Source organism: Caretta caretta, chromosome 10, assembly GCF_965140235.1.
Source record: "Caretta caretta isolate rCarCar2 chromosome 10, rCarCar1.hap1, whole genome shotgun sequence".
Taxonomy (NCBI): Eukaryota; Metazoa; Chordata; order Testudines; family Cheloniidae; genus Caretta; species Caretta caretta.
Genome location: NC_134215.1, coordinates 33,240,371 through 33,266,137, shown reverse-complemented (window position 1 = coordinate 33,266,137; position 25,767 = coordinate 33,240,371). Strand labels below are relative to the sequence as shown.

General features: G+C 46.7%; 1 protein-coding gene across 2 annotated transcripts in view; it reads left to right on the top strand.

Moving 5' to 3' along the window:
• The window catches only part of TRAP1 (TNF receptor associated protein 1), an 83,657-nt gene extending 66,011 nt beyond the window's left edge, over positions 1 to 17,646 (top strand). For both annotated transcript variants that reach the window (XM_048866814.2, XM_048866815.2), the window contains 7 exons: positions 1,275 to 1,422; positions 5,803 to 5,988; positions 7,630 to 7,768; positions 8,795 to 8,880; positions 15,520 to 15,665; positions 16,083 to 16,155; positions 16,785 to 17,646. In XM_048866814.2, the coding sequence (XP_048722771.1) occupies positions 1,275 to 1,422; positions 5,803 to 5,988; positions 7,630 to 7,768; positions 8,795 to 8,880; positions 15,520 to 15,665; positions 16,083 to 16,155; positions 16,785 to 16,886 (880 nt within the window). In that variant the 3' untranslated portion in view covers positions 16,887 to 17,646. The remainder of the gene's footprint in view (positions 1 to 1,274; positions 1,423 to 5,802; positions 5,989 to 7,629; positions 7,769 to 8,794; positions 8,881 to 15,519; positions 15,666 to 16,082; positions 16,156 to 16,784) is intronic.
• Positions 17,647 to 25,767: the final 8,121 nt, after the last annotated feature.

Genomic DNA, 25,767 nt, shown 5'->3' with positions numbered 1-25,767 from the left:
GAGGGTGATTAAGAGCAACTCCAGAGCAAACTTTTTCAACAGTCACATTTCATGGTTGCTGGGGCAATGTTCTGTGTCACAATCTGCTGGATGTTCTGAATACCTGCCGGGTTCCCTCTTGGGTCCTGTATCATCCACGGTACAGACTGACTTACAGCAGGCTTGGCTGGAAATTGGGAGAATGAATTTAGTATCTAGGGCCCTCTGACTTTCCCAACAGGTCCACTGATTGGAAAGTAAAAGGTTCTAAAACACATCAAGAAGTCAGCTGCAGACACAGGGAGGCGGCTGGGCCCACGCTAAAGTAACACCATCTATTGTGCATACATTTTTGAAATATGTACTTCATAACATCCTCCTAATACTGGACAGTGTTCTGGGCCTCTTTTCAGACATGCTGCAATGTTAAGCTACATACATAACACCCCTTTATCACCCCATAACACCCCATAACACCCCTTTAAAGTTACCCCTTTATCAAAGGTCTGACCAAATAGATCGGCTTTTACACCATGCCCTGAGGGTCAACAGAGCCAAGCACTGTAAGGCCGGCCTTCTCTAAGAGTGCCCTTGAATTTGGAATTCACTCCTCTTTACAATGTGTCCGAAAGGACAACAGACCAAGGCTCCTGTCATGGCTGAGTGTTGCCAGAGAGAGGTCAGGGTGTTATTTTGTATTCTATTGCCTGAGGTGGGGTTGTTGCCTTTGGTGTTGCAGCTGCATCATGTATTCTACTGTTGTTGAAGTGCTTTGAGATTTAGAATAGGTGCTTTTTTACAGTAATCAAAATAATTCTCCTTAATTGGAAGATAAAAAGCCTCCATCATTGTATATGTTCTTAATTAGTTAAGAACACCCCACCCCCCAAAAATGACTACATTATAGCCACCTCCTCACTGCATTTGATTTTGGCAGGTGTGGGGTGAGCTGCCTATTGGGAGAGTGCACTAAACCTCTTGTGCAGTGCAGAATGGTGGAGTCTTCTAGGTCAGGAGGAGCCAGGCTCCAGCAGTAGGTTTGGGATACTACCTCACCCCGTCTCTAGCACCAAGAGCTGCCCCTACCTGAGATGAGAGTGGAAACCGATTTCAGATCCCATGTGAAGATGGGGTGAGAGGAGGAAGGCTGTGGCTTGGTAGTTCTCCTTTGTTCTTTCTGAGCCAACCCTTGTGTAGGAAACCCATGACTGTATACAGGGAAAGGGACATTAACCTAAAACCATTGAACATCTTGGCCTATCGACTGCTTTTAACAATACTTATTCTCCCTGCAGGAAACTCCGGGATGTTTTGCAGAAGAGGCTGATCAAGTTTTTCATTGACCAAAGCAAGAAGGACCCTGAGAAATATGCCAAGTTCTTTGAAGACTATGGGCTGTTCATGAGAGAGGGGATTGTGACGATAGCAGAGCAGGACGTCAAGGTACATATCATACTAAGTGTCTGGCTGGTGTGAAAGAGTGCAGACTACTGCCCAGACTGGGGATAAGGCAGTGGTGCGGGAAGGTGATTCTCTTCTGGGGATCCTACCATTTGCTCGTGGCCTTTTGTGCCTGGTCCTTTGGAATTTTACAGATCCTCCAAAATATTCTGACCTCCACAGTGTCCTACAAGCTTTTAGAAAGGGGGATGTGTACAGGTGCCATTCCCCATCCCTTCTCAGACACAGCCCACACACTATACAGAGTAAACATGCCCTCGCTCTGGGGCTTGGTTTTATTAATATGAATATTAATACTCCCACTTCCCTAATTATAGGTCTGTCAGTCTGACATCGATCCTGGGCAAGGTAATAGAGCAGCTGATACGGGACCCGATTAATCAAGAATTAACGGAGGGTGATATAATCAATGCCAATCAACATGGGTTTATGGAAAATAGCTCCTGTCAAACTAACTTGATATCTTTTTTTGGTGAGATTGCAGGTTTGGCTGATAATAGTGATGATGTAATAGACTTCTGTAAAGCATTTGACTTGGTACTGAATGACATTTTGATTTAAAAACTAGAAAGATATAAAATGAATGTGGCACATGATTAAAAGCTGGCTAACTGACAGGACTCAAAATGTAGTTGTAAATAGGAATCCTCATTGAGTGGGTGTGTCCCTAGTAGGGTTCTGCAGAGATTGGTTCTTGGCCCTGTGTTGTTCAACATTTTTATCAATGACCTGGAAGAAAACATAAATCATCACTGATAAAATTTGCAGGTGACACAAAAATTGGGGGAGTGCTAACTAATGAAGAGAACAGGTCACTGACACAGAGCGATCTGGATGGGTTGGTAAGCTGGGCTCAAGCAAACAATACATGTAGAGCCCTGTGCGGATACAAAATTTGTATCTGCATCCGATCTGCAAAGATGGTCCACGTATGTGGATATCCGTGAATATAAAGCAGATATCTGCAGATTTGCAGGGCTCTCAATATGTGTTTTTTATATGGTTAAATGTATACATCTAAGAACAAAGAATGGAGGCCCTACTTACAGGATGGGAGAGTCTATCCTGGGAAGCAGCCACTCTGAAAAAGATTTGGGGCTCGTGGTGGATAATTAGTTGTATATGGGCTTCCAGTGCAAAGCTGTAGCCTAAAGGGCTAATGCAATCTTTGGATTTATAAGCAGGAAAATCTTGAGTAGAAATAGAGAGGTGATTTTTACCTCTGTATTTGGCACTGGTTTGAATGCTGCTGGAATTTTGTGTCCAGTTCTGGTGTCCACAATTCAAGAAGGATGTTGATATATTGGAGTGAGTTCAGAGAAGAGCCACAAGAATGATTAAAGGATTAGAAAACATGCCTTGCAGTGATAGAGTCAGAGTTCAATCTAGTTAGCCGAGCAAAGAGAAGGTTATGGCGTGATTTGATTTCAGTCTATAAGTAGCTACACGGGGAACAAATATTTACTAATGGGCTCTTCAGTCTAGCAGAGAAGGGTCTAACACAGGGGTGGGCAAACTTTTTGGCCCGAGGGCCACATCTGGATATGGAAATTGTATGGTGGGCCATGAATGCTCACGAAATTGGGGGTTGGTGTGCAGGAGGGGGTTGGGGTGCAGGCTCTGGGGTGAGGCTGGGGATGAGGGGTTGGGGGTGCAGGAGGGTGCTCCGGGACCGAAGGGTTTGGAGGGCGGGAGGGGGATCAGGGCTGGGGCAGGGGATTGGGGTGCAGGCAGGGGGGCAGGTTCCAGGTGGTGCTTACCTCAAGCAGCTCCCAGAAGCAACAGCATGTCCCTGCTCCAGCTCCTACGCAGAGGTGCGGCCAGGCAGCTCTGCGCGCTGCCCTGTCCGCAAGCGCTGCCCTTGCAGCTCCCATTAGCTGCGGTTCCCGACCAATGGGAGCTGCGGGGACAGTGGTTGGGGTGGTGGCAACATGCGGAGCCCCCTGATTGCCCTTTTGCGTAGGAGCCAGAAGGGGGACATGCCACTGCTTCCAGGAGCTGTATGCACTGGGCAAGCCCCTGACCCCGCTCCCTGGTTGGAGCACCAGAGCAGGGCAAGCTCTGGACCCTGCTCCCTGGCAGGAGCTCGAGAGCCAGTTTAAAACTTCTGGAGGGTCAGATTTGGCCTCTGGGCCATAGTTTGCTCACCCCAGTGGCTGGAAGTTGAAGCAAGACAAATATAGACTGGAAGTGAAGCATATTTTTTTAATAGTGAGAATAGAGAACCATTGGAACAATTTACCAAGGGTTATGGTGGATTCTCCATCGGTGACCATTTTAAATCGAGATTGGATGTTTTTCTAAAAGCTCTGCTGTAAGAATTATTGTGGGGCAGGTCTCAGGCCTGTGTTACACAGGTGGTCAGACTTCATTATGAGAGTGGTCCCTTCTTGCCTTGGAATCTATATGTAAACAAGAACAGAACATAATGTTCAGCTCAGTCTTTCTCCCCAGGCTTTGCTTCTCCCAGGATTCCTCACTCAGGACTGCTTAGCCCACACTCGAGGGCCATTCCCACCTCCTTTGTATCCAGGAAGGGCAGTGAGTCAGCAGAACCCACTTAACCCTTTTGTAGCAGGATCAGCGCCTGCTAACAGGGCTGGGTGTTTATGGCAAATGTTGCCAGTCTTTTGCTGACATGTATATACCATATTAGAAGCTATAGTTACCCATACACCCACCTTGCATAGTGGCTAAGGCAGTTGCTCATATTAGGCTTTGTTGGTCCCTGTGGGTTACAGTATGAGATGGCTGGGCGAAGCCTCAAACTGTAATAATCACTTGGATTTGTAAAGTGCAGAGGAGAGTTTCCTCCTCTTCCTCCTCGATCCTTGGACTGAGCTCCCTTCTGTCTGCTCGTGGGAGGGCTGAATCATAGAATATCAGGGTTGGAAGGGACCCCAGAAGATCATCTAGTCCAACCCCCTGCTCGAAGCAGGACCAATTCCCAGTTAAATCATCCCAGCCAGGGCTTTGTCAAGCCTGACCTTAAAAACCTCTAAGGAAAGAGATTCTACCACCTCCCTAGGTAACGCATTCCAGTGTATCACCACCCTCATAGTGAAAAAGTTTTTCCTAATATCCAATCTAAACCTCCCCCACTGCAACTTGAGACCATTACTCCTCGTTCTGTCATCTGCTACCATTGAGAACAGTCTAGAGCCATCCTCTTTGGAACCCCCTTTCAGGTAGTTGAAAGCAGCTATCAAATCCCCCCTCATTCTTCTCTTCTGCAGGCTAAACAATCCCAGCTCCCTCAGCCTCTCCTCATAAGTCATGTGTTCCAGACCCCTAATCATTTTTGTTGCCCTTCGCTGGACTCTCTCCAATTTATCCACATCCTTCTTGTAGTGTGGGGCCCAAAACTGGACACAGTACTCCAGATGAGGCCTCACCAATGTCGAATAGAGGGGAACGATCACGTCCCTCGATCTGCTCGCTATGCCCCTACTTATACATCCCAAAATGCCATTGGCCTTCTTGGCAACAAGGGCACACTGCTGACTCATATCCAGCTTCTCGTCCACTGTCACCCCTAGGTCCTTTTCCGCAGAACTGCTGCCTAGCCATTCGGTCCCTAGTCTGTAGCTGTGCATTGGGTTCTTCCGTCCTAAGTGCAGGACCCTGCACTTATCCTTATTGAACCTCATCAGATTTCTTTTGGCCCAATCCTCCAATTTGTCTAGGTCCTTCTGTATCCTATCCCTCCCCTCCAGCGTATCTACCACTCCTCCCAGTTTAGTATCATCCGCATCATGAAGCCCTATGGCATGGTGGATTATCTTGGTGTCCTGGCCAGCACCCCTCTCTCCCACATTAGTAAAACAGCTACTGACAGCCCATGCTTGTTCTGAGTGCAGAGTGGCTGCACTGCCCCAGCCTGGCCTGCTGGCTAAGGTAGTTCAGAGATCTGTGCAGAACCCTGAGGTGCTCAACTACTGCGGGGACAAGTGCCATAAAAACACCCTCTAAAGAAACCAAATTTCCCTCTGTGCTATGGGGGAGAAGCTCCTCCAGCTTCTCTGATGACCCTTCTGCCCCCAAGGAGCTGCTCTGTACTGTCTGGCACTGCAGGAGACCTGGGCAGAAACCAAAGCAGGTTTCCAGCCCCTTGCAAGGGAGATCACACCTCTAACAAGTTTCAGAGTAGCTCACCTTACCTGATCACTCTTGTTACAATGTGTATGGTAACACCCATTGTTTCATGTTCTCTGTGTATATAAAATCTCCCCACTTTATTTTCCACTGAATGCATCTGATGAAGTGAGCTGTAGCTCACGAAAGCTTATGCTCAAACAAATTTGTTAGTCTCTAAGGTGCCACAAGTACTCCACCTCTAACAAGGTAAATCTCCTCTCCCAGGAGGACATAGCGAAGCTGCTGCGTTACGAGTCCTCGGCACTGCCTGCAGGCCAGCTGACCAGCCTGACAGAGTACGCCAGCCGCATGCAGGCAGGGAGCCGAAATATCTACTACTTGTGTGCGCCCAATCGACACCTGGCCGAGCACTCGCCATACTTCGAGGCCATGAAGAAAAAGGATATGGAGGTGGGTGAGCAATGCACTGTGTCTCAGCAGGATGCAGTGGTGTGCTGCCCTCTGCTGCTGCCAATTGGCATCAGCACCACAGAGTGCTGTCTCTGCTGCCAGGCCTAGCTTCCTCTCTGTAGGGTCCCCTGTGTCTGGTGTATTTTATGGGCTTGCTGGCTACAGCAGATCTGCTGCAAAGGAGAGACAACCTTTGAGATACGTTGCTCCCTGCCCTCTGCATATGTTACTTCCTCTTCAGTCATTCTGCGGGGCCAGTGCAGCTTAGCAGCCCTCTGCCTCCTCTTGGCCTCAGATATTCACCCTGCGGTAGGGAGGGGATTATTAGAGCTGTCCCTTTATTCAGAAGCGAAGGGCAGTGGGAGCCTCACAAACGTATGAGTTAGTATTGGTCTGTACTGAGGAAAATCCGTTAGCTCTTGCCCTTCTCTCAGCTTAACACCACAGCAGTAAAGCTGCTTTGCCTCAGAGCCCAGCCATTGGTTTGCAATGCCTGTACCAGGGTGATGAGTGAGGAGCAGGTCAGTGTCTGGGCCTTTGGTCTTTTCCAGGTGTCCTAGGATGGTCCTCCTCACCTTTCACAGTTCCTCCCCAGGGCAGCAAGAATTCTCCATCTGCAGGCCCCTCCAGGCTACTTTGGGATCCTTCACATTTGGGGCAGGAGGGAATTTCACCTTACGCGTATTAGCAGAACCCTGTGGGATGTTCAGTTTCTCCTGGGCACTGAGCAGGGATCTGATAGGATCAGGTGGGCATATTCCACACAGTCCATTTCCTGGGACTGCTAGGGATCTGTGGTAGAGGGTAGGGATGAAATCTGGAGAACACTGAAGTATGAGAAGATGTATCTATAATCAGCAGTTTCTTGACTCAGCACTGCCCCTGCAAAGAGGAGACCTTTTCACAGAAGGCTGTTTTGTGCATGCTGAGACATTGTACGTCATGGCAGGGTGGATATTGCAAGGCAGGGATTCCCATGCTTTTTGCCGGCATGACCCCATTTTAATGAACCATTTCCTCCTGGGGTCACAGACTGTATGGAGGGTGCCACTTTGCAAAGCAAAATGGCATCCTCCCCCCTTGTATGACTGCACACGCACCATACACGTGAGGTCTCACCACACAAAGGACACCATTTTGCTCTACAAAGTGGCATCCTCCGCACAGCATTACCTCATACGTATGGTGCGTGCAAAGTCATGCTGTGCGGAGGATGCCACTTTGTAGAGCAAAATGATATCCTCCATGCATTATAACCTTGCAAGCACCATACATGTGAGGTCACGCTGTGCAGAGCAGAATGATGTCCTCTGCGCACTAGGGACAGCCGTGACCCCATCTGCTTGTGGCACGACCCCATTTGGGAACTGCTGCTGCAAGGGGAAGGGTTTGCACAGAGCTCAGCAATGTCGATCAACAAACCTGTTGGCCTGTTCAGTTGCTGTATGTGTCTGGGGAGCCAGGGTGTCGGGGGGTGGGCAGTGGTGGATCTGCCAGCATTCACTTGTGATGCTCTTGCTGGCTAGCACAGCTTTGCACCCTGAGAAAGGGAAGAGGCTATTGTCCCTGCAGCTCTGATGAGCTGCTGGCAATCCTGTTCATCACTGGACACCGGGTTGCTTACTGTCCTTTCCAATACAGGTGCTGTTCTGCTATGAGCAGTTTGATGAGCTGACACTCTTGCACCTTCGGGAGTTTGACAAGAAGAAGCTGATCTCAGTAGAGACTGACATCGTTGTTGACCACTATAAGGAAGAGAAGTTTGAGGAGAGCCGCCCAGGTAGAGCATCCCTTCCCCCAGCACGTCCAGTGTGTGGCCTTGAGCTCAGCACCTACATTCTCCAGCTCAGCAGCCAGGTGGAGCTGAGCCTCCCACATGGCAGCCAAGATGGTAGCCAGTGAGAATACCCTATTTTTGTGCCCTCCCTCAAGAAAGCATTGCCTTTGTTAGGCATGTGAGCAAACTCTCTCTAGTTAGCATCCTGCCTCTGCAGTGCTCAGAGGCCCCCGTGGCAGCTCTGCCCCTGACCTGGGCAGCTGTCTGTCTGTATAGTGCCTGCTGTTGGTTTGTAAGCTGCTGAGCACCAGTTCTTGCAAGTTCCTTTCCTGTTACTTCCCCACCCTCCCTGAAGAAGGAGTGGGTGGGGATGCAGTGTCCCTTCCCCAACCAGTGCTGCAGGCCCACTCTGGGAGGCCTTTTAGCCAGCCTGCATTGTCCTACAAAGCTCCGTGGGCCACTGAGGATTCATGAGGCCAGTGACTGTAAAGGGCTATGAAGTGTTGATTATATTCTCAATAATAACACCGAGAACCATGAAGCAGGAGCATTATAGCATAGATGTAAATTCTTCTCTTTAAAATAAAAGAAATCTAACGTTGTCCTGTCTACACTGGGGTCAAAACCCTGTCTGGTAAGAGAGCAGGCTCTGGTGTGGACAGGACCCAAGCAGTTTTCTAGTTTAAAACAGTGATTAAAATATTGCATAGTGAGTTCATGGGCACCTCTGATCTATCGTAGTTTTAAAGCCAGCTTCATTTTAAAAGCAGAAACTCCTGATCCCCGGGGTGATATTGCAGCGTGGGGATTGGGGTGGAATAAGCTTGCCCTCTTTATGTATGAGGTGGTCTCTGGAATGATGCAGGCTGAGGTTGTGCGTTTGGCATGGTGCCGTATCTCTGCATCTCTGTTTGGTAAGAGAGCAGATGGATGGATATGAGAAAGGACAAAGCTGCTTTTCAGGAGCAAAGCACAGTGCTGCCCAGTGACAGACAGTACTGTAATGTAACCCATCCTCCTCCTCCCCAGCTGCAGAACGCCTGACGGAGAAAGAGGCTGAGGAGCTGATGGCCTGGATGAGGAATGCATTGGGCTCTCGAGTCACCAGTGTTAAGGTACATGTGCTATAGGATTCTAGTAGCTAAAGGTAGAAAAGACCTGTATAGATCATAACCTCTGAAAAGAGGAAGAATGGTTTTGTGGTCAAGGCACTGAACTAGGGTCCAGAAGATGTGGGTTCAGCCACAGATTTTCAATGTGACCTTGGGCAAATCATTTAATCTCTCTGTGCCTCAATTCCCTACCTGTAAAATGGGTGTAAGAACCATTCCTTTGTCTGTCTTGTCTAGTTAGCCGTGTAGGTGCAACCAAAGGGCTAATGCAGACTGTCTGTCTGTCTGCTCAGCCTGAGCTGATTGGCAGCCCCACGGCAGCTGGGAGTATTAAAGGGCTGTATGGCAGGAGGGCAGGGTGGCTGCTAGAGAGACAGAGGTACTGGAGAGAGAAACTCCTGATAACAAAATGGTAAGAAGAGAAGCCAACACTCCAAAGAGAGAGAGGAGCAGAACAAGAGGCTGTAAAGCCCAAAGAGGTAGGGAACAGCAAGTGTCTTGAGAAGGGTTAACTCTGCCTGTGCCAAACAAAGGTCCTGAGCTAGAGCCCAGTAGAGTGGGGGGGCCTGGGTCCTCCTACCTCATACCCAGACTAAGAAGGGAGATGGAAAATAGTCAAGGACAGTGAGCGTTAGTCAAGGTCAGAGGAGTGAGTCCAAGACCGCTGGACTTCAAGTTCCTTATATTTGGTCCTTTCTGCTTGCTACAAAAGGAGATAGACTGAGCAGTGACTTAGCTAGAGAACTAGGCTGCATAAGATGACAGATTCTCTTGACACCAGAAGGGCTGGAGGGTTTGTTAGATTGAAAGGACCACTGCAGCACCACTCCAGGACACAGGAAAGCGCTCTAGAGGCCAGGATGTGCTCCTACAGACACCAGTTCTTTGGCTTGGCTCAGAGGTGTGATTGTAGTCGGATTGTTCAGGTACATTTGGGTTACCAAGGAGTAGTTAGGCTAGTAGTGAACATGCTGAGTGATCAATAATGTTTGTTGGTAGAATAATTCTTCAAGTTCTCACTCTGTAAACAGTAGAGTGAACTGATACAGCGCTTCATCTTCAGAGTGCTTCACAAACGTATACACCCCTCTGGGTGGAGGATCTTAATTGTTCTGCCTCTGTACAGTGTAGGTAGGTGACTGGCTTGAGGTCAGAGAAAAGGAGTCAGTGGAGCACTTACATACTGTGGGGGGGGGGCACTGTAGCAACTCTTAGGCCTGGCCTACACTACGGGGTTAGGTCGAATTTAGCCGCATTAGATCGATTTTAAAATTAATGCATCCATACAACCAACCCCGTTCCATCGACTTTAAAGGGCTCTTAAAATCGACTTCTGTACTTCTCCTTGGAGGAGAGTAGCACTAGGAGTAGCACTAAAATCGACCTTGCTGGGTCGAATTTGGGTTAGTGCAGATGCAAATCGACGGTATTGGCCTCCGGGAGCTATCCCAGAGTGCTCCATTGTGACTGCTCTGGACAGCACTTTGAACTCCAATGCACTAGCCAGGTACACAGGAAAAGCCCCAGGAATTTTTGAATTTCATCTCCTGTTTGGTCAGCATGGCGAACTCAGCAGCACAGGTGACCATGCAGTCCTCCTAGAATCGCAAACGAGTTCCAGCATGGACCGAAAGAGAGACCCTGGATCTGATTCCTGTATGGGGAGAAGCATCTGTGCGGGCAGAACTCCGATCAAAAAAAAAAATGCAAATATATTTGCCAAAATCTCACAGAGCATGTTGAAGAGAGGCTACAACAAGGACACAAAGCAGTGCTGCGTGAAAGTTAAGGAGCTGAGGCAAGCCTACCAAAAAGACAAAGGAGGCAAACGGTAGCTCAGGGTCAGAGCCCCAGACATGCCGCTTCTATGATCAGTTGCACGGCATTCTAGGAGGGGACCCTGTCACCACTGTCTGTGGACACCTGAAAGGAGGGAGTCTCGCACAACAGGGAGGAGGATTTTGTGGATGAGGAAGAGGAGGAGGAGGAGAATGCGCCGCAGGCAAGCGATGAATCCGTTCTTCCCAGCAGCCAGGACCTTTTCATCACCCTGGAGCCAATACCCTTCGAAGGTGGGATCCCCGACCCTGAAGCTGGAGAAGGCACCTCTGGTGAGTGCACATTTGTAACTACAGTACAGGGTTTAAAAGCAATAGTGTTTAATGTTTGATTTGCCCTGAAGAATTGGGATGCATTTGTGGCCAGTACAGCTACTGGAAAAGTCTGTTCACATGTCTGGGGATGGAGCGGGAATCCTCCAGGGACATCTCCATGAACCTCTCCTGGAGGTACTCTGGAAGTATTCTGGAATCACTGCAGCACAAAGCATGGCAGCAAATGGTCCTGGGTTTTGGTCACATTCAAGCAACATTCAGTCTATATCTTTCTGTGTTAGCCTCAGGAGAGTGATATCATTCATGGTCACCTGGTTGAAATAGGTGAATTTTTGTAAGGGAACAGTAAAAGGACCCTGTTCATGCTGGGCTCTTTGCGCTTGGCTAAAAGGGATCATCCCAGAGAATAGCCACGCGGTGGGGTTGAGGGAGGTGTATGCTGCACATCCACCCTAAAATTGCAGCTCCTCCTTTTAAATGTGAAACCCAATCCATTGCTTGCTATGGGAAGGGATGGCGCTGCAGTTTGAAACCATTCCCATGTGTTATGCGTAAGAAGCCAATCCTGCGTACCCTTTGCCTTACCATGACTGAATGGAAACCAGATTCTGTTGCCCAGCCGTGTGTGATGTGTCCCCATACCAGCAGGTGCGCAATATAAAAGGCAAAATGCGACCTTGTACCTAAAGCACATGTGCTGTCTGCTGTGAATTGCTTGATTCACTGTTAAAGAGTCGCCCTTTTGTTCTCAGAAATGTATCATCGTAAATTTTACTCTTCCTTTTTATCTCTTCCCAGGTGCAAATGTTTCTAGGCTCCCCTATCATCTCTGTCCCTGAAGTTATCGCAGATTAGAAGGTGAAAAAAACGCAATCGCAATGACATGTTTTCCGAGCTCATGCAGTCCTCCCGCACTGATAGGGCACAGCTGAATGCATGGAGGCATTCAGTGTTAGAGACTAGGAAAGCATTAAGTGAGCGCGAAGAGCATAGGCAGGAGAGTGGAGACAGGAGGCGATGCTAAGGCTAATGGGGGAGCAAACGAACATGATGAATCATCTGGTGCAGCTACAGGAAAGCCAACAAGAGCACAGACCCCCGCTGCATCCATTGTACAACCGCCTGACTTCCTCCCCAAGTTCCATATCCTCCTCACCCAGACACCCAGGAATGTGGGATGGGGAAGCTCCAGGCACCCAGCCACTCCACTCCAGAGGATGGCCCAAGCAACAGAAGGCTGTCATTCAAACAGTTTGATTTGTAGTGGCTACAATAAGCAATGTGGACTTGTCCTTCCCTCCCCCGCCCCCAACCCGGTCTATCTTGTCAGTTATCTCCCTTTTTTTTAATTAATAAAGAATGCATGGTTTCAAAACCAGAGTTACTTTATTTCGAAGGGGGGAGGGTGGTTGGCTTACAGGGAATTAAAACCAACAAAGGGGGCAGGTTTGCATCAAGGAGAAATACATACAACTGTCACACCGAAGCCTGGTCAGTCATGAAACTGGTTTTCAAAGCTTCCCTGATGCGCAGTGTGCCTTGCTATGCTCTTCTAATCGCCCTGGTGTCTGGCTGCTCAAAATTGGATGCCAGGCGATTTGCCTCAACCGCCCACCCCGCCATAAAAGTCTCCCCCTTACTCTCACAGATATTATGGAGCACACAGCAAGCAGCAATAACAATGGGAATGTTGGTTGCGCTAAGGTCTGACCTAGTCAGCAAACAGCGCCAGCAAGCTTTTAAATGTCCAAAGGCACATTCTACCACCATTCTGCACTTGCTCAGCCTATAGTTGAACTGCTCCTTACTACTGTCCAGGCTGCCTGTGTATGGCTTCATGAGCCATGGGAGCAAGGGGTAGGCTGGGTCCCCAAGGGTCACTATTGGTATTTTAACATCCCCAACAGTAATTTTCTGGTCTGGGAATTAAGTCCCTTCTTGCAGCTGCTCGAACAGCCCGGAGTTCCTAAAAATGCGAGCATCATGTACCTTTCCCGGCCATCCCACATTGATGTCGGTGAAACCTCTCTTGTGATCCACCAGTGCTTTCAGCACCATTGAGAAGTACCCCTTGCGGTATACGTACTGGTTGGCAAGGTGGTCTGGTGCCAAGATAGCATCCTGTCTGTCACCCCACCACAGTTAGGGAAACCCATTGCAGCAAAGCCATCCAGTATGACCTGCACATTTCCCAGAGTCACTATCCTTGATAACAGAACGTCAATGATTGCATTGGCTACTTGGATCACAGCAGCCCCCACAGTAGATTTGCCCACTCCAAATTGATTCCTGACTGACCGGTAGCAGTCAGGCGTAGCAAGCTTCCACAGGGCTATCGCCACTCGCTTCTCAACTGTCAGGGCAACTCTCATCTTGGTATTCCTGCGCTTCAGGGCAGGGGAAAGCAACTCACAGAGTTCCAGGAAAGTGGCCTTACGCATGCAAAAGTTTCGCAGCCACTGTGAATCATCCCATACCCGCAACACTATGCGGTCCCACCGGTCTGTGCTTGTTTGCCGGGCCCAGAATCAGCGTTCCACAGTATCAGTCAGTCCCACTGCCACCATGATGTTCCAATTGCCACAGCTCATGCTTTCAGGAACGTCTGTTTCCATGTCTTCATCAAGATCGTCCTCGTGCTGGCGTCTCTTAGCCCTGTTCCGCACATGCTCCAGGATAGTGCGTGAGGTGTTTAGAATGCTCACAACAGCAGCGGTGAGCTGAGCGGGCTCCATGCTTGCCGTGGTATGGCGTCTGCAGGAGAGCAGAGTTGCAGCAGAAGCGATGGATGATGACGGATGCCACAAGAATAGATATTTATATAGAACGACAAGAGGACCTGCGAGGTGGATTCATGGCACCAGGAGAGTAGTGTTGCAGCGGAAGCGGTGGATGACGATAACATGGAGAAATTTGCTATTGAGACTGAGCTCATTTACAAGAGCAGGAGAGCAGAGTTGCAACGGAAGCGGTGGATGATGACGGTTAGCAGTCGTACGCACCGTCTGCTGACAGCAGCACCCAGGACATAATAGCAGCGGTGACACTGAGCTGAGCGGGCTCCATGCTTGCCGAGGTATGGTGTCTGTCATAAACATACAGCTAAGGGTAGCATAAAATCCCTCCTTTGCCTGTCAAGGGTCAAGAAGCTCAGATAACCTGGTTGGCACCTGACCAAAAGGACCAATAAGGGGAGAAGATACTTTCAAATCTATGGGGGAAGGTTTTTGTTTTGTTTTTCTTTGTGTTCTCTCCGGGTCAGCGAGGAAGCAGGGCAGGGAAAATACATCTCCTAAAGCCATACCTGAACTAAGCATCTAAGATTACAAATTGTAAGTAATAGGAAGGAAAATGCGTTTTTAGCTTGTGAATTTTCCCTAGGCTAAGAGGGAGGTTTATTCCTGGTTTTTTTGTGTGGTTTTTTTTGTAACTTTAAAGTTTTGCCTAGAGGGGGAATCCTCTGTGTTTTGAATTTGATTACCCTGTAAAATTACCTTTCATCCTGATTTTACAAAGGTGCTTCTTTTATTTTGTTTTTATAATAAAGTTCTGTTTTTAAGAACCTGATTAGTTTTTAGTGTCCTAAGAACCCAAAGGGCTGGTCTGTGCTCACTTTGTTAACCTATTTGGTCGGTATATTATTCTCAAGCCTCCTCAGGAAAGGGGGTGAAGGGGATAGGGGAGATATTTTAGGGAAAGAGGAACTCCAAGTGGTCCTTTTCCTGAATCTTTGTCTAACTCACTTGGTGGTGGCAGTAGTACCCATCCAAGGACAAGGAAGTATTTGTGCCTGGGGGAAGTTTTTAACCTAAGCTGGTAGAAATAAGCTTAGGGGATCTTTCATGCAGGTCCCCACATCTGTACCCTAGAGTTCAGAGTGGGGAGGGAACCCTGACAGTGTCTGCACAGAAAAAAGGCGCGAAACGATTGTCTGCCATTGCTTTCACAGAGGGAGGGGCGATTGACGACGTACCCAAAATCACCCGCAACAATGTTTTTGCCCCATCAGGCATTGGGAGCTTAATCTAGAATTCCAATGGGTGGCAGAGACTGCGGGAACTGTGGGATAGCCACCCACAGTGCACCACTCCGTAAATCAATGCTAGCCACGGTAGTGAGGATGCATTCTGCCAACTTAATGTGGACATATGAAATCGATTTCTAAAAATGGACTTCTATAAAATCGACCTAATTTCGTAGTGTAGACATACCCTTAGGTAGGGAGATAACGGCAGAGGCAGAATTAGACCCATATCATCCAAGCTTTCCGCCCTGTGCTCAGTGTCTGTCTGTCTCTCTCACTCACACACACGCACTCAAAAAGGTACTGTTCAGGCCGTGGGCTTTCACCCCGTTGTAGGCAGTTTCTTGAGTGTGGGTGTCAGTTCTCTTGGAGTTTTGTGTAGTTTCTGCACTGAGGAGACATCCTCCTCCTTGGCCGAAAACCAGCCTTTGAGCCCTTCGTTATCCCTGACTTCTGAGCTGCCTGCATTTCCCATCCCATCACTGTTTGTTGTTCCTCTGACAGGTGACTCCACGACTGGACACCCACCCGGCCATGATCACTGTGCTTGAGATGGGGGCTGCCCGCCACTTTCTGCGCATGCAGCAGCTGGCCAAGACCAACGAGGAGCGTGCCCAGATCCTGCAGCCCACACTGGAGATAAACACGGGGTGAGGTGGGGCAGAGCCAGAGCGCTTCAGCTTGGATGTTGTGCAAAGGCAGACACCGGCTGGCATGGCGAACTTGAACCAGCTGGGATCCTCCGTTCTCTAAGTACTGCAATTCTGTTGCTGTGTCTTGGCCTGTGGAGCTGTGCACAGTGACGGATGCAAGCTCACATGATGTCCAGCCTCATGGGGGTCCCACAGCAGCTACCCTCTGCATTATCCACCCCACAGGTTATGGGGCTGGGATGTGGAAGGAGGTAGGGAGAAGCTCACAGGTAAAGAGGCAGAGAAGGGAACTTTTGGCCATAAGGGAGGCATTTTGCTATTCCTCCATAGCGCCTTGCTCCTCTTGTGATCAGTGGTGTTGTCATGCGTCCAAGGGGCATTGTGACGCTGTGTTGATCTCTCATTCTGTTGCAGGCATGCGCTGATCAAGAAACTCAGTCAGCTGAGGGTCAGCCAGCCCGACCTGGCCCAGCTGCTGCTCGATCAGGTGAGAGCCATGTCTGCACCACCATGCTCCCTGGGCAGGCTGCCATATCAATGGGCAGTAAGGGAGTGGGCCAAGGCTGTCCTTCTGACCAGCTGGAACCATACACCCAATGGTCCCCATTCTAGGTATTTTTAGTCCTGCATGGCCCAGGGTCCATTTTTTCGAGAATGTTGTGATGTCGTCCAGGAACGTGGCTCAGTGTTACCCACTCTGACCCTACTGCAACTCATGTCTGGTGCAGAGCTAGGAGCTATGCTGTTCACGCTGCGGAGTGGACTGGGCTTGGGAAAGAAGGGCAGGGAGGGAAAAAGCAGAGAGAATTCATAGGCTTGTCTATTGGAAGCACCTGGCATTTAAGATGGCTCTGACCATCCCCTCCCCACTTCAAAAGTCTGTCTGAAACTGACCAAGACTCCAAATGGCACGTCACACTCACATGCACTCCGGGGCATGGGGTGCTGGAGAGAATCCCTGGGCAGCACCTCTTCCTATCATATGATCCCCCCAGATGTGTCTTGATGTGTATCCCATGATCTTCTACAGAGGGGCTGCACTTCTCCATTTCATACCAAGGTGGCTCCTGCTGCTAATAACATTCCTTCTCTTCTCTGTGCCCTTGTCTCACTCAGATTTATGAGAACGCCATGATAGCAGCAGGACTGAATGATGACCCCAGACCTATGGTGAGCCGTCTGAATGAACTCCTTACCAAAGCCCTGGAAAAACACTGAGCCCAAACTGATCGAAAGGGCAAGCTCTGTGCCAGATGCCAATCACTGTTTCCTCCAGCACAACTGCTTTTGTTGTTGACTGTTGGAACATCTGTCTGTTCCCAGACTCTGCTGCATGGGGTAGAATATCTGCATCTCTGCGTGACATCTAAATATGCTTCCAAGTTTCACTTTATAGGGAGGTTGCAGTTGTAATTACTGGACTGTGTATTGCCCACACAGAGTCCCATCGTCCTGCTGAGACAAAACCTGGAGATTACTGCTAAAATGATTTGCCAGGATTTCTACATTTGGCCCAAAAGTCTTAATTTCATATTGATTCTAGAAACAGCCTTTCCCAACAGAGCAGTTGACACCAGGAGTCCAGATTAGCTCCCCATATGCCCACCCAGGAATTAGCCCTTGGGCTCAGAACACCAGCCTTCAGCACTAGCAAAATGCATTAGCTTGTCAGGAAACCTCCACCTCTGCCTGGCACCTAGGGCTTAGCAGGCACAAGGATAGATTGTTGCCATTAGCAAACACAGGTACTACTAATGGAACAATGATCTGTCAACAGAGTAGTGTAGCGGGTAAGGCAGCTCAGCTGCTGGATAACTAAACTCATCCCTGCAGCTGGGGAAATGTTTGACAAGACCACTTGACTTTTTGGACAGTTTCCAGGGTTTTTGCTTCCCTTGTGGTATAATTTGCATGCCCCTGGTAATCTCTGTTGTTTATTTATGTTAAATAAATTCCTCTTCATTTCAAGGTACCTTCATCATGGGATTTTGCCTCATTTTGTTCTATGCTGTGTCCCAGGTCTGATAGAATGATAGTTCTTAACCCTTCAGACAGTCCCCAGTTCTGAGAGGCAGCAGGATCCTAGAATGGTGGGCGAGGGTTCCCTCTGCTGGTAGGAACATGAGTGGATTAGGGGAGGCAGCATAGAGGGAAATGGAAGGAAGATAGGAGGCAAGTCCTTTGCTATGAACCCTTATTCTTGTCCTTAAGGGTATAAGAGCTGAACTCCAGATTTCTAATGTGTGCTTGCTACCCAGCAGAAAGGGCCTGAGATAGACGAGTCATCATGGTCTTCCAAGTTTGTTTCTCAGTTACACATGGACAAATCAGTGTACAAGATTTTTTTTAATAACTGAAAACTCTGCAAACTCAGCATGGGCTCTGAGAGTCAGGCCAGGGTCTTTCTGGTTCATCCTTAAATCTCCAGTAATAAGATTCTGTAAGTAGAACTTGGTTAATGATTCTGGTGCTATGTGAGCCAGAATAGATGTCAGCTCTCTCCCAGAGCTATGTGAGCTCGGCAGGTGAACACAAATAAGTAGTAAAAACTAGTCACTAAATCAGCATTTATGATGCTGACCAGATAAGATCCAAGAGTAATGTAGTGTCATTTTTACATACTTACCTTAGCCTTCAGTTTTACTCAGATGAGGAAGAGTAGTAACTAATGGCTGATTGGTCTGGGGACTGATAATGAGAGTAGAAACTTTCACCTCTACATCTCCAGGATTAACCCAGACCAGATAAATGATGACCAGTGTCATCACTGACTGAAGTCTGTTCAGTGGCTTATATGAAATGAGTGGTGGGTCATGGTCCAGCTCCCAGTAAAATACATGTGGTATCTTGTCACTGTTTGTGATGGAATTCCTTAGTCATTTAAATGAGAAGTATCCAGTAAACTGTTTTACACCTAATCTGCGTTATATTGTGTATAACAGTAAGAGTGCAAATGAGCTGGCATATATAGGCCTCTACATTTGCAGCCAGTAGTTAATCTGTCATTAAATGCCTCCTTCCATGAACTGAACCAAGACTGCACAGTTGTTTAAAATATATTCCTTAAAGAGAGGCAACCTTCTATGCAGAGTCCGTTAATAGATATATTGGATCATTCTACCAACAAATCAGTGCAAGTATATAGCAATGACAGGTTATTACTAGATGCTACATGTATATCCAGGGCTTGTTAGAACTCTGTATGATCACTGGAGAAATAGTATGCTGTCCTGTACTGCTGGAGAAATAATATGCATCCATGGAACTAGACTGTATTGTAATGTGTTGCTATAGCTTTTTATGGAAACAGAGTGAAGAAATGGAAATTTCTGGTGAATTCCTGATAAGTACTCACCTGCACTCTGGCCATTCAGAGTTTGCTGACAATTGCTGATAGTGGTCGGGGAAGGTGTTGCATAGTGGAATTAATCCTTTTGGCTAAGTTGAAGTTCAGTGTTGGTTTACAAAACCTATGTGTTCTATCAGGAACTAAATCCTCCCCTGGGAGGGGCATAAACTCTTATCTAACAGGCTATGATCCCATGAATCCTGTGCACCAACCAGCCCTTAGGGCCCTAACTTTGTGGTTGAGAGGTGACTGACTAAAAGATCGAGCAAAGTAACAATTGTTCAGATGAAAACCTGCCCCCTAGCCTTTGTTGTGTCAGTATGAGAAGGGGCAATAAACTGTGTGTGAAGAAGGCAGTACCAGCAGCATGCAGCAGAGGGTCAGACTTTAATCAGAAAGTCACATTTGTGATCATGCTATATCAAAGCAGGAGATGTATCACGTATTCCTTATTCCTGACCCATCCCATCCTTCTGCATTAATGATGGCTGATACCAGAGCCCTGAAGAAGGGGAACAGAGACTGCCCATGCAGCAAGAGAAGGGAAACAACTGAGTCATGATGTGATAGAATTAAAATGATCTATTGACGTATCCTTTTGATGCAGGACCCATATGTTTGCAAAGGTAAAGCTGTGCCTGACAGGAGAGGCAATGAGTAGCTGAGGCAGGCAGGCTTTGTGAACATTTTATGCACTGTTAGCATTACAAAGCATAGGTGGGAAAATGAGATGTAGCACCATTAGGGGATGAACAAAAACTACTGACCCGTTGGCACTGCCATGCTGTGGATGCAAAGGATTTGCTTGACAACTGGTCTGCAAATGACTTTGAGTCTGAGGGGGGCTCTTCATAGTGAACAACAGAGGCTCCTTCATTAACAAAAGTGGTGTAAAGGATGAGCTGCTCCAAACATATAGGTAAAAAAAGAGGCACTTGAGCTAGGAATAGACAGCCTAGTTTCCTACTTCCACTCCATATGGGAACACTCTATGCAGAAAAAAAAACCATTGTATGGAACATGCACATTACAGCAGAAGTTCAATATGGAGGGTGGCAGCAAACCAGCGTTGTCAATTGTTGTCTTCTGACCACATTCCTTTCATGCAGAGGTACTAAATTATTCATCCTCCTTTGCATTTGCACCAGCAAACTCTTTCTATCCCAGCAGGTATTTTTTCTGGACTTTGCAGACAGAACAGAGCAGCCTTTGTGATTCCTCTAGCAAGCAAAAATCAAAACCTCCCAATAACATTTAACATCCTGCAATGTTGGTGGGTAGTTTTGATGGATGGGCCACTTGGTTCATCCTTCCTGATGTATTCTGCTTTCAACTGTGCTGCTTAATTCCATGCCAGATTTCACCAGGACCCAAGGTGGGACAGCATTAGGGTCCTCTGAAATGCTCAGGCCCCATCCATGTTGTTTTGATTCATGGCTACAAGCAGTAGTAAGTCCGGGCCTACACACCATTATATTGATAAGGTGTGATTTTATTCCAAGTTAGTTAAACCACTGCAACTTGTGTGTGTGGGCAATCTATTGATTCAAAACTGGTTAAGATTGTTAGATTGTGCTTTAAGCTCCACTGATCTAAGCACTGGTTTAACTACATTGGAATAAGTTTAAACCAGTTCAGATTCTGTGTACAGATGAGCCCTAAGTGTTTATGTAGTTCACAGAGGTAATAAATTGGGCTCTCAAGCCTCCTCCTTTTTCTGAGGCTGGTCAGCTGACCCACAGGCAGCACTGAGGAGTCACATACATCCTCAACACAGGAGACGTAAAATGTTTATGGGCAGTGAAATCCAGTTTGGAAGGATGTGTCTGAGACCCTGTGCTTTAAGACTTGGACAGAATCCCTTGCAGGTCTAGCTGGGACCTGGAAACTGGACCAGCTCATAAAGTAGTTCACTGGGCCACATAACTGAGAACAGAGCTTTCTTCATCCAGACTTCCTGCTGAAACATTCAAGAGAGAGTCTTGGGTAGAGTCCAGCTTTGTGATTTACAGACAAACCACAAGCCAGGAATCTGCAGTCTAAGCTCCTCCACCAGCAACTGTTTAACACATTAAGGGAAGAAGTGGCCATTGTTTCCAAAAGCAGAGAACTCAGGAGACATTAATACTACTTAGCACTTCTGTCTTGCTTTACAAACACTAATTCTCCCAACCTCTTGTGAAGTAGGTCAGTATTGTCTGCAGGTAGCCATTTCAGAGATCTAAAACTATCCAGAGTTTCTGGCCTAGGTTGGGTAGACAGCAGCCCAGGAGCCTGTTTCCTAAGAGAATTCCTACCCATTCTCCAGTTCAGTTTAATGTTCGAAAGCTGTCTTTAGGGGCAATTCTGAGGTCTGCTATGTGATCGTCAACCCATAGGGATTGTGTGTGCTTTCTGAGGAAACAGGTTTTGTTTAATAGGAATGTCTTAAGGGTCCCAGAATGCCTGGCACTTTAAAGCGTTGTTGTAGCCATGGTGGTACCAGTATATGAGAGAGACAAGGTGGGTGAGGTAATAGTTTTTATTGGACAAACTTCTGTTGGTGAAAGAGACAACCTTTAGAGCTACACAGAACTCTGTCTACTTCAGGTCTAAAAGGTAATCAGTGTGTCACAGCTAAATACAAGGTGTAACAGATTGTTAAGCATAAGGAGTTAACATGTATGACAAGAAACCATTCAAGATGAAGTGGGCAGTTAACACCTCTGCAATTGTTACCTGGGGTTTTCTGAATCTGAAACTATGGTAACTAGTCTGTGTTTTCCATGCCCTGTCAGGACATAAATCAATAGGGACACAGCTCCTCTGTCTGATGAATGATTGGTATGCACAAGTGCTTTCACCCCAAAATCCTTGTTTTTATTGAGTCTACAGCACACATCTAAAATAGCAATAATCTAGAGCCCCTACATACCCAAAGTCTGAGATGGTGTTGAATGCTCAGTATCAGGGTTTCAGTGCCCAGCCTTCCTCCTAGCCACCGGGAAGTTAGATATCAGTCTTCCAGCTTGTAGAAATCCTCTCCGAACTTCTCCCAACTATCTCCAAATTGAAAAGGAGTACTTGTGGCACCTTAGAGATGAACCAGTTTATTTGAGCATAAGCTTTCGTGAGCTACAGCTCATGAAAGCTTATGCTCAAATAAATTGGTTCGTCTCTAAGGTGCCACAAGTACTCTTTTTCTTTTTGCAAATACAGACTAACACGGCTGTTACTCTGAAACCTATCTCCAAATAGCACACACTTAACTAATCCTTATAGGTTGCTCAAAACAAAGCCCACAACTCATAGTAACCCCTAATGGGCTGACAATTTCCCTAGCAACAACAAAGAACTCATCATTTCTACTTATCAGCAAAAGCAACTCCCAGCAAGAAACTCAGACACCCACATCCAAGGTCAGCTATCCACACTCCCTTTCATTCTCATGAGTCTGTCACTTTATCTGTCCTTATTCATGACAAAGCAGCTGTGCAGCTCTTTTATCTGCCTCAGAAAAAGCCAAAAGAAAAGGAGTACTTGTGGCACCTTAGAGACTAACCAATTTATTTGAGCATGAGCTTTCGTGAGCTACAGCTCACTTCATCAGATGTTTACCGTAGTGAGCTGTAGCTCACGAAAGCTCATGCTCAAATAAATTGGTTAGTCTCTAAGGTGCCACAAGTACTCCTTTTCTTTTTGCGAATACAGACTAACACGGCTGTTCCTCAGAAAAAGCCAAATTATTCCCGATTATGCGGTGTCTTGCTTCCAGTTAATGGTATCTGAACACACAAAATGGCTGCTGTTATGTCAAGTCCCATTCTCTCATAACACAGGCATAGGACAAAGAGGGTGGAGGTATAGTGGGTTACAGATTGTTGTAATGCAGTGGTCTCCAACCTTTTTAATCACAAGATCACTTTTTTAATTTAAGTGCAACCCAGGATCTACCTCAAAGAAAATGTAGAAATAAGCTGAGATCAAGTGCTTAATATACATAATTATACATTTTCCCTACTTACCGAGTCTCAATGTGACACTTGTGACTACACATTATCTGCCAGTGTCTCAAAATTCAGGTTGTAATTTGAAATAGCTAGTCACATGCAGTCCTGCAGATGAGCATCTGTGAGACAGGTGTGATACTTGGACTTGATCATCTTCATTTGTGAGAACACCATCTCATACAGATGGGTGGAACAAAAGTAAGCTTCCACTTTTAAAGCAGGACAATAGAAGGGGGTACTTTTCTCGGTTTACGAGTCCCCAAAATTTGCTGTCCCTTGATCTGGCTTTCAGCTCAATGTCACTTTGCATGGTAATTTTCTCTGTATCAATTCCACTACTTTGTAAATCAAACACCTGATGGAATGTCACAGCCAACGCACCAATGTCTGCTGGAAGGAATGGATTTGAGATACACATGACGATTGGCTCCATCATGTCTAATTCTTGAAATCGCCTGTTGAATTCCTCTGCTAATTTGGTCAGCTATGCACAGAACATTTCTGGATGGAAGCATTTTTCTTTGTCTTAAATTTTTTCTAATATTTTCTCCAGACTCAGGAAGTGTTGCAGCATATTATCGTTTAACTGGGAGGACCACATGTGACGTTGCACTCCATATGTTTTATGGAAATATGCTTATGAGTGTGAATGTGATGTAACTGGAATATGCTTTATGCAAAAGGTCTATTGTAAGGTATCATAACAAAGGTTATAACCTACTGAATATATTCCTCCTATTTGTATGTATGTATCATTCTTGTATCTGAAGCTAGAAATATGAAGTATAACTCTGAGGTCCTATTGTAATTATGCAAAGTGTGGGCCATTAATGGTGGTTTAGAATCTTGATGGCTCCCATTGACTCGGACAATTGGTTGTAAATGGCTCTGTTTACTTTCAAACCTTCCTGTGTGCTTGTGGGCCAGCCCAGGAAGAATGGAGTCTGGGGACTCACAGGACATGTGATCATGACACCTGATACTGGAATCCATCTTAAATCTGTTACTTTTCCATTTAAAAGGGGGAGGGTGGTGGGAGGGACCCAGAGAGACAAAAGAGTCCCACCTTGTGCCAAAGCTATGAAAGGGGGTGGAACAGAACAAAGAGGGTTCCAAGTCATGAGAAAACCCCTGCTTTCCACCTAAGATGTCTGCTGGAACTAACAAGGACTGTACCAGGGGAAAGGATTAGGCCCAGACTAGGAAGGAGTCTAGTCTGTGAAAGAAGCTTATTGGAACATCTCTGAGGGTGAGATTTACCTGTAATCAGTTTCTTAATGTACTAGGCTTAGACTTCCGTGTTTTTGCTTTATTTTGCTTGGTGACTTACTTTGTTCTATCTGTTATTACTTGAAACTACTTAAATCCTACTTTTTGTACTTAATAAAATCACTTTTCTTTATTAATGAACCCAGAGTAAGTGATTAATACCTGGGGGAGAAAATAGCTGTGCATATCTCTCTATCAGTGTTATGGAGGGCGGACGATTTATGAGTTTACCCTGAATAATATACAGAGTAAAACAGATTTGTTTGGGGTTTGGATCCAACTGGGAGGTGGGTGTCTGGGTGCTGGAGACAGGTAAACCTGCTGAGCTGTTTTCAGTTTAGTCTGCAGGTTTGGGGGCATGGCCAAGACCCTGGGTCTGTGTTGCAGCAGGCTAGCATGTCTGGCTCAACAAGACAGGGTTCTGGAGTCCCGAACTGGCAGGGAAAATGGGCTCAGAGGTAATCTCAGCACATCATGTGACAGTCCCAGGAGGGTCTTTGTGACTGAACCCATCACACTACCGACCCAGTATCAATTTGAATGTATTCACTGCACTGATCATATGTGATAGGTCTCTGTCCTTTCCCAACAGTTCACTGTTCAGCTCGTTCAGTTAGGATGTTATGTCAGTAAGGAGGAACCTGAAGGCCATGCATTGTCTGATGGCTCATTGCACACTTCGTTCCTTGATTTTAGAAAAGTGATGATTTCAGGCATTAGATCCAAAATTCGATCCTGCTTAATCACCTCACATCCACATAGAGGAGCAGCTCACCATAAGCAGAATCCACTTCTTCAAGTAAAAACAACGAGGAGTCCGGTGGCACCTTAAAGATTTAACAGATTTATTTAGGCATAAGCTTTCATGGGTAAAAAACCCACTTCAGATGCATGGAGTGAAAATTACAGATGCAGTCATAAAAATACTGACACATGAAGAGAAGGGAGTTACCTTACAAGTGGAGAACCAGTGTTGACAGGGCCAATTCAATCAGGGTGGATGTGGTCCACTCCCAATAATTGATGAGGAGATGTCAATATCAAGAGAAGGAAAATTGCTTTTGTAAGGATTTAAACAAGCGGAGCTGGAGGGCTCTTGCTCAAATTGAGTTTACAGTTCTGACAATGATTTTCATTACATGTGAAAAATCCGTTAACTTCACTCGCTAGTGCTTGCTGGTGGATTACACAGTTGTAATCCACAAATGAAGGAAAATCTGGATCATGTCAGCATGTGCGTCAAGCATGGGGGGTGCACCATCTGTTGTGATCGAAACAAGTTTCTTGACTGGAATGATTTTCTCAAGCATGTACTTTTTGAATTTGTCATAGATATCTTCACCTTTTGTTCTTTCTTTAAGGGTCAAAACAGTCAGAAGGTCCTCTTTAGTTGTCACGTCCTTAAAAACCATTTGAACAAAAACAATTACCTGGGCTGTGTCGGTCATGTCGGCTCATTCATTGAACTGCAGTGAAAAGCATTCGCAGTCAT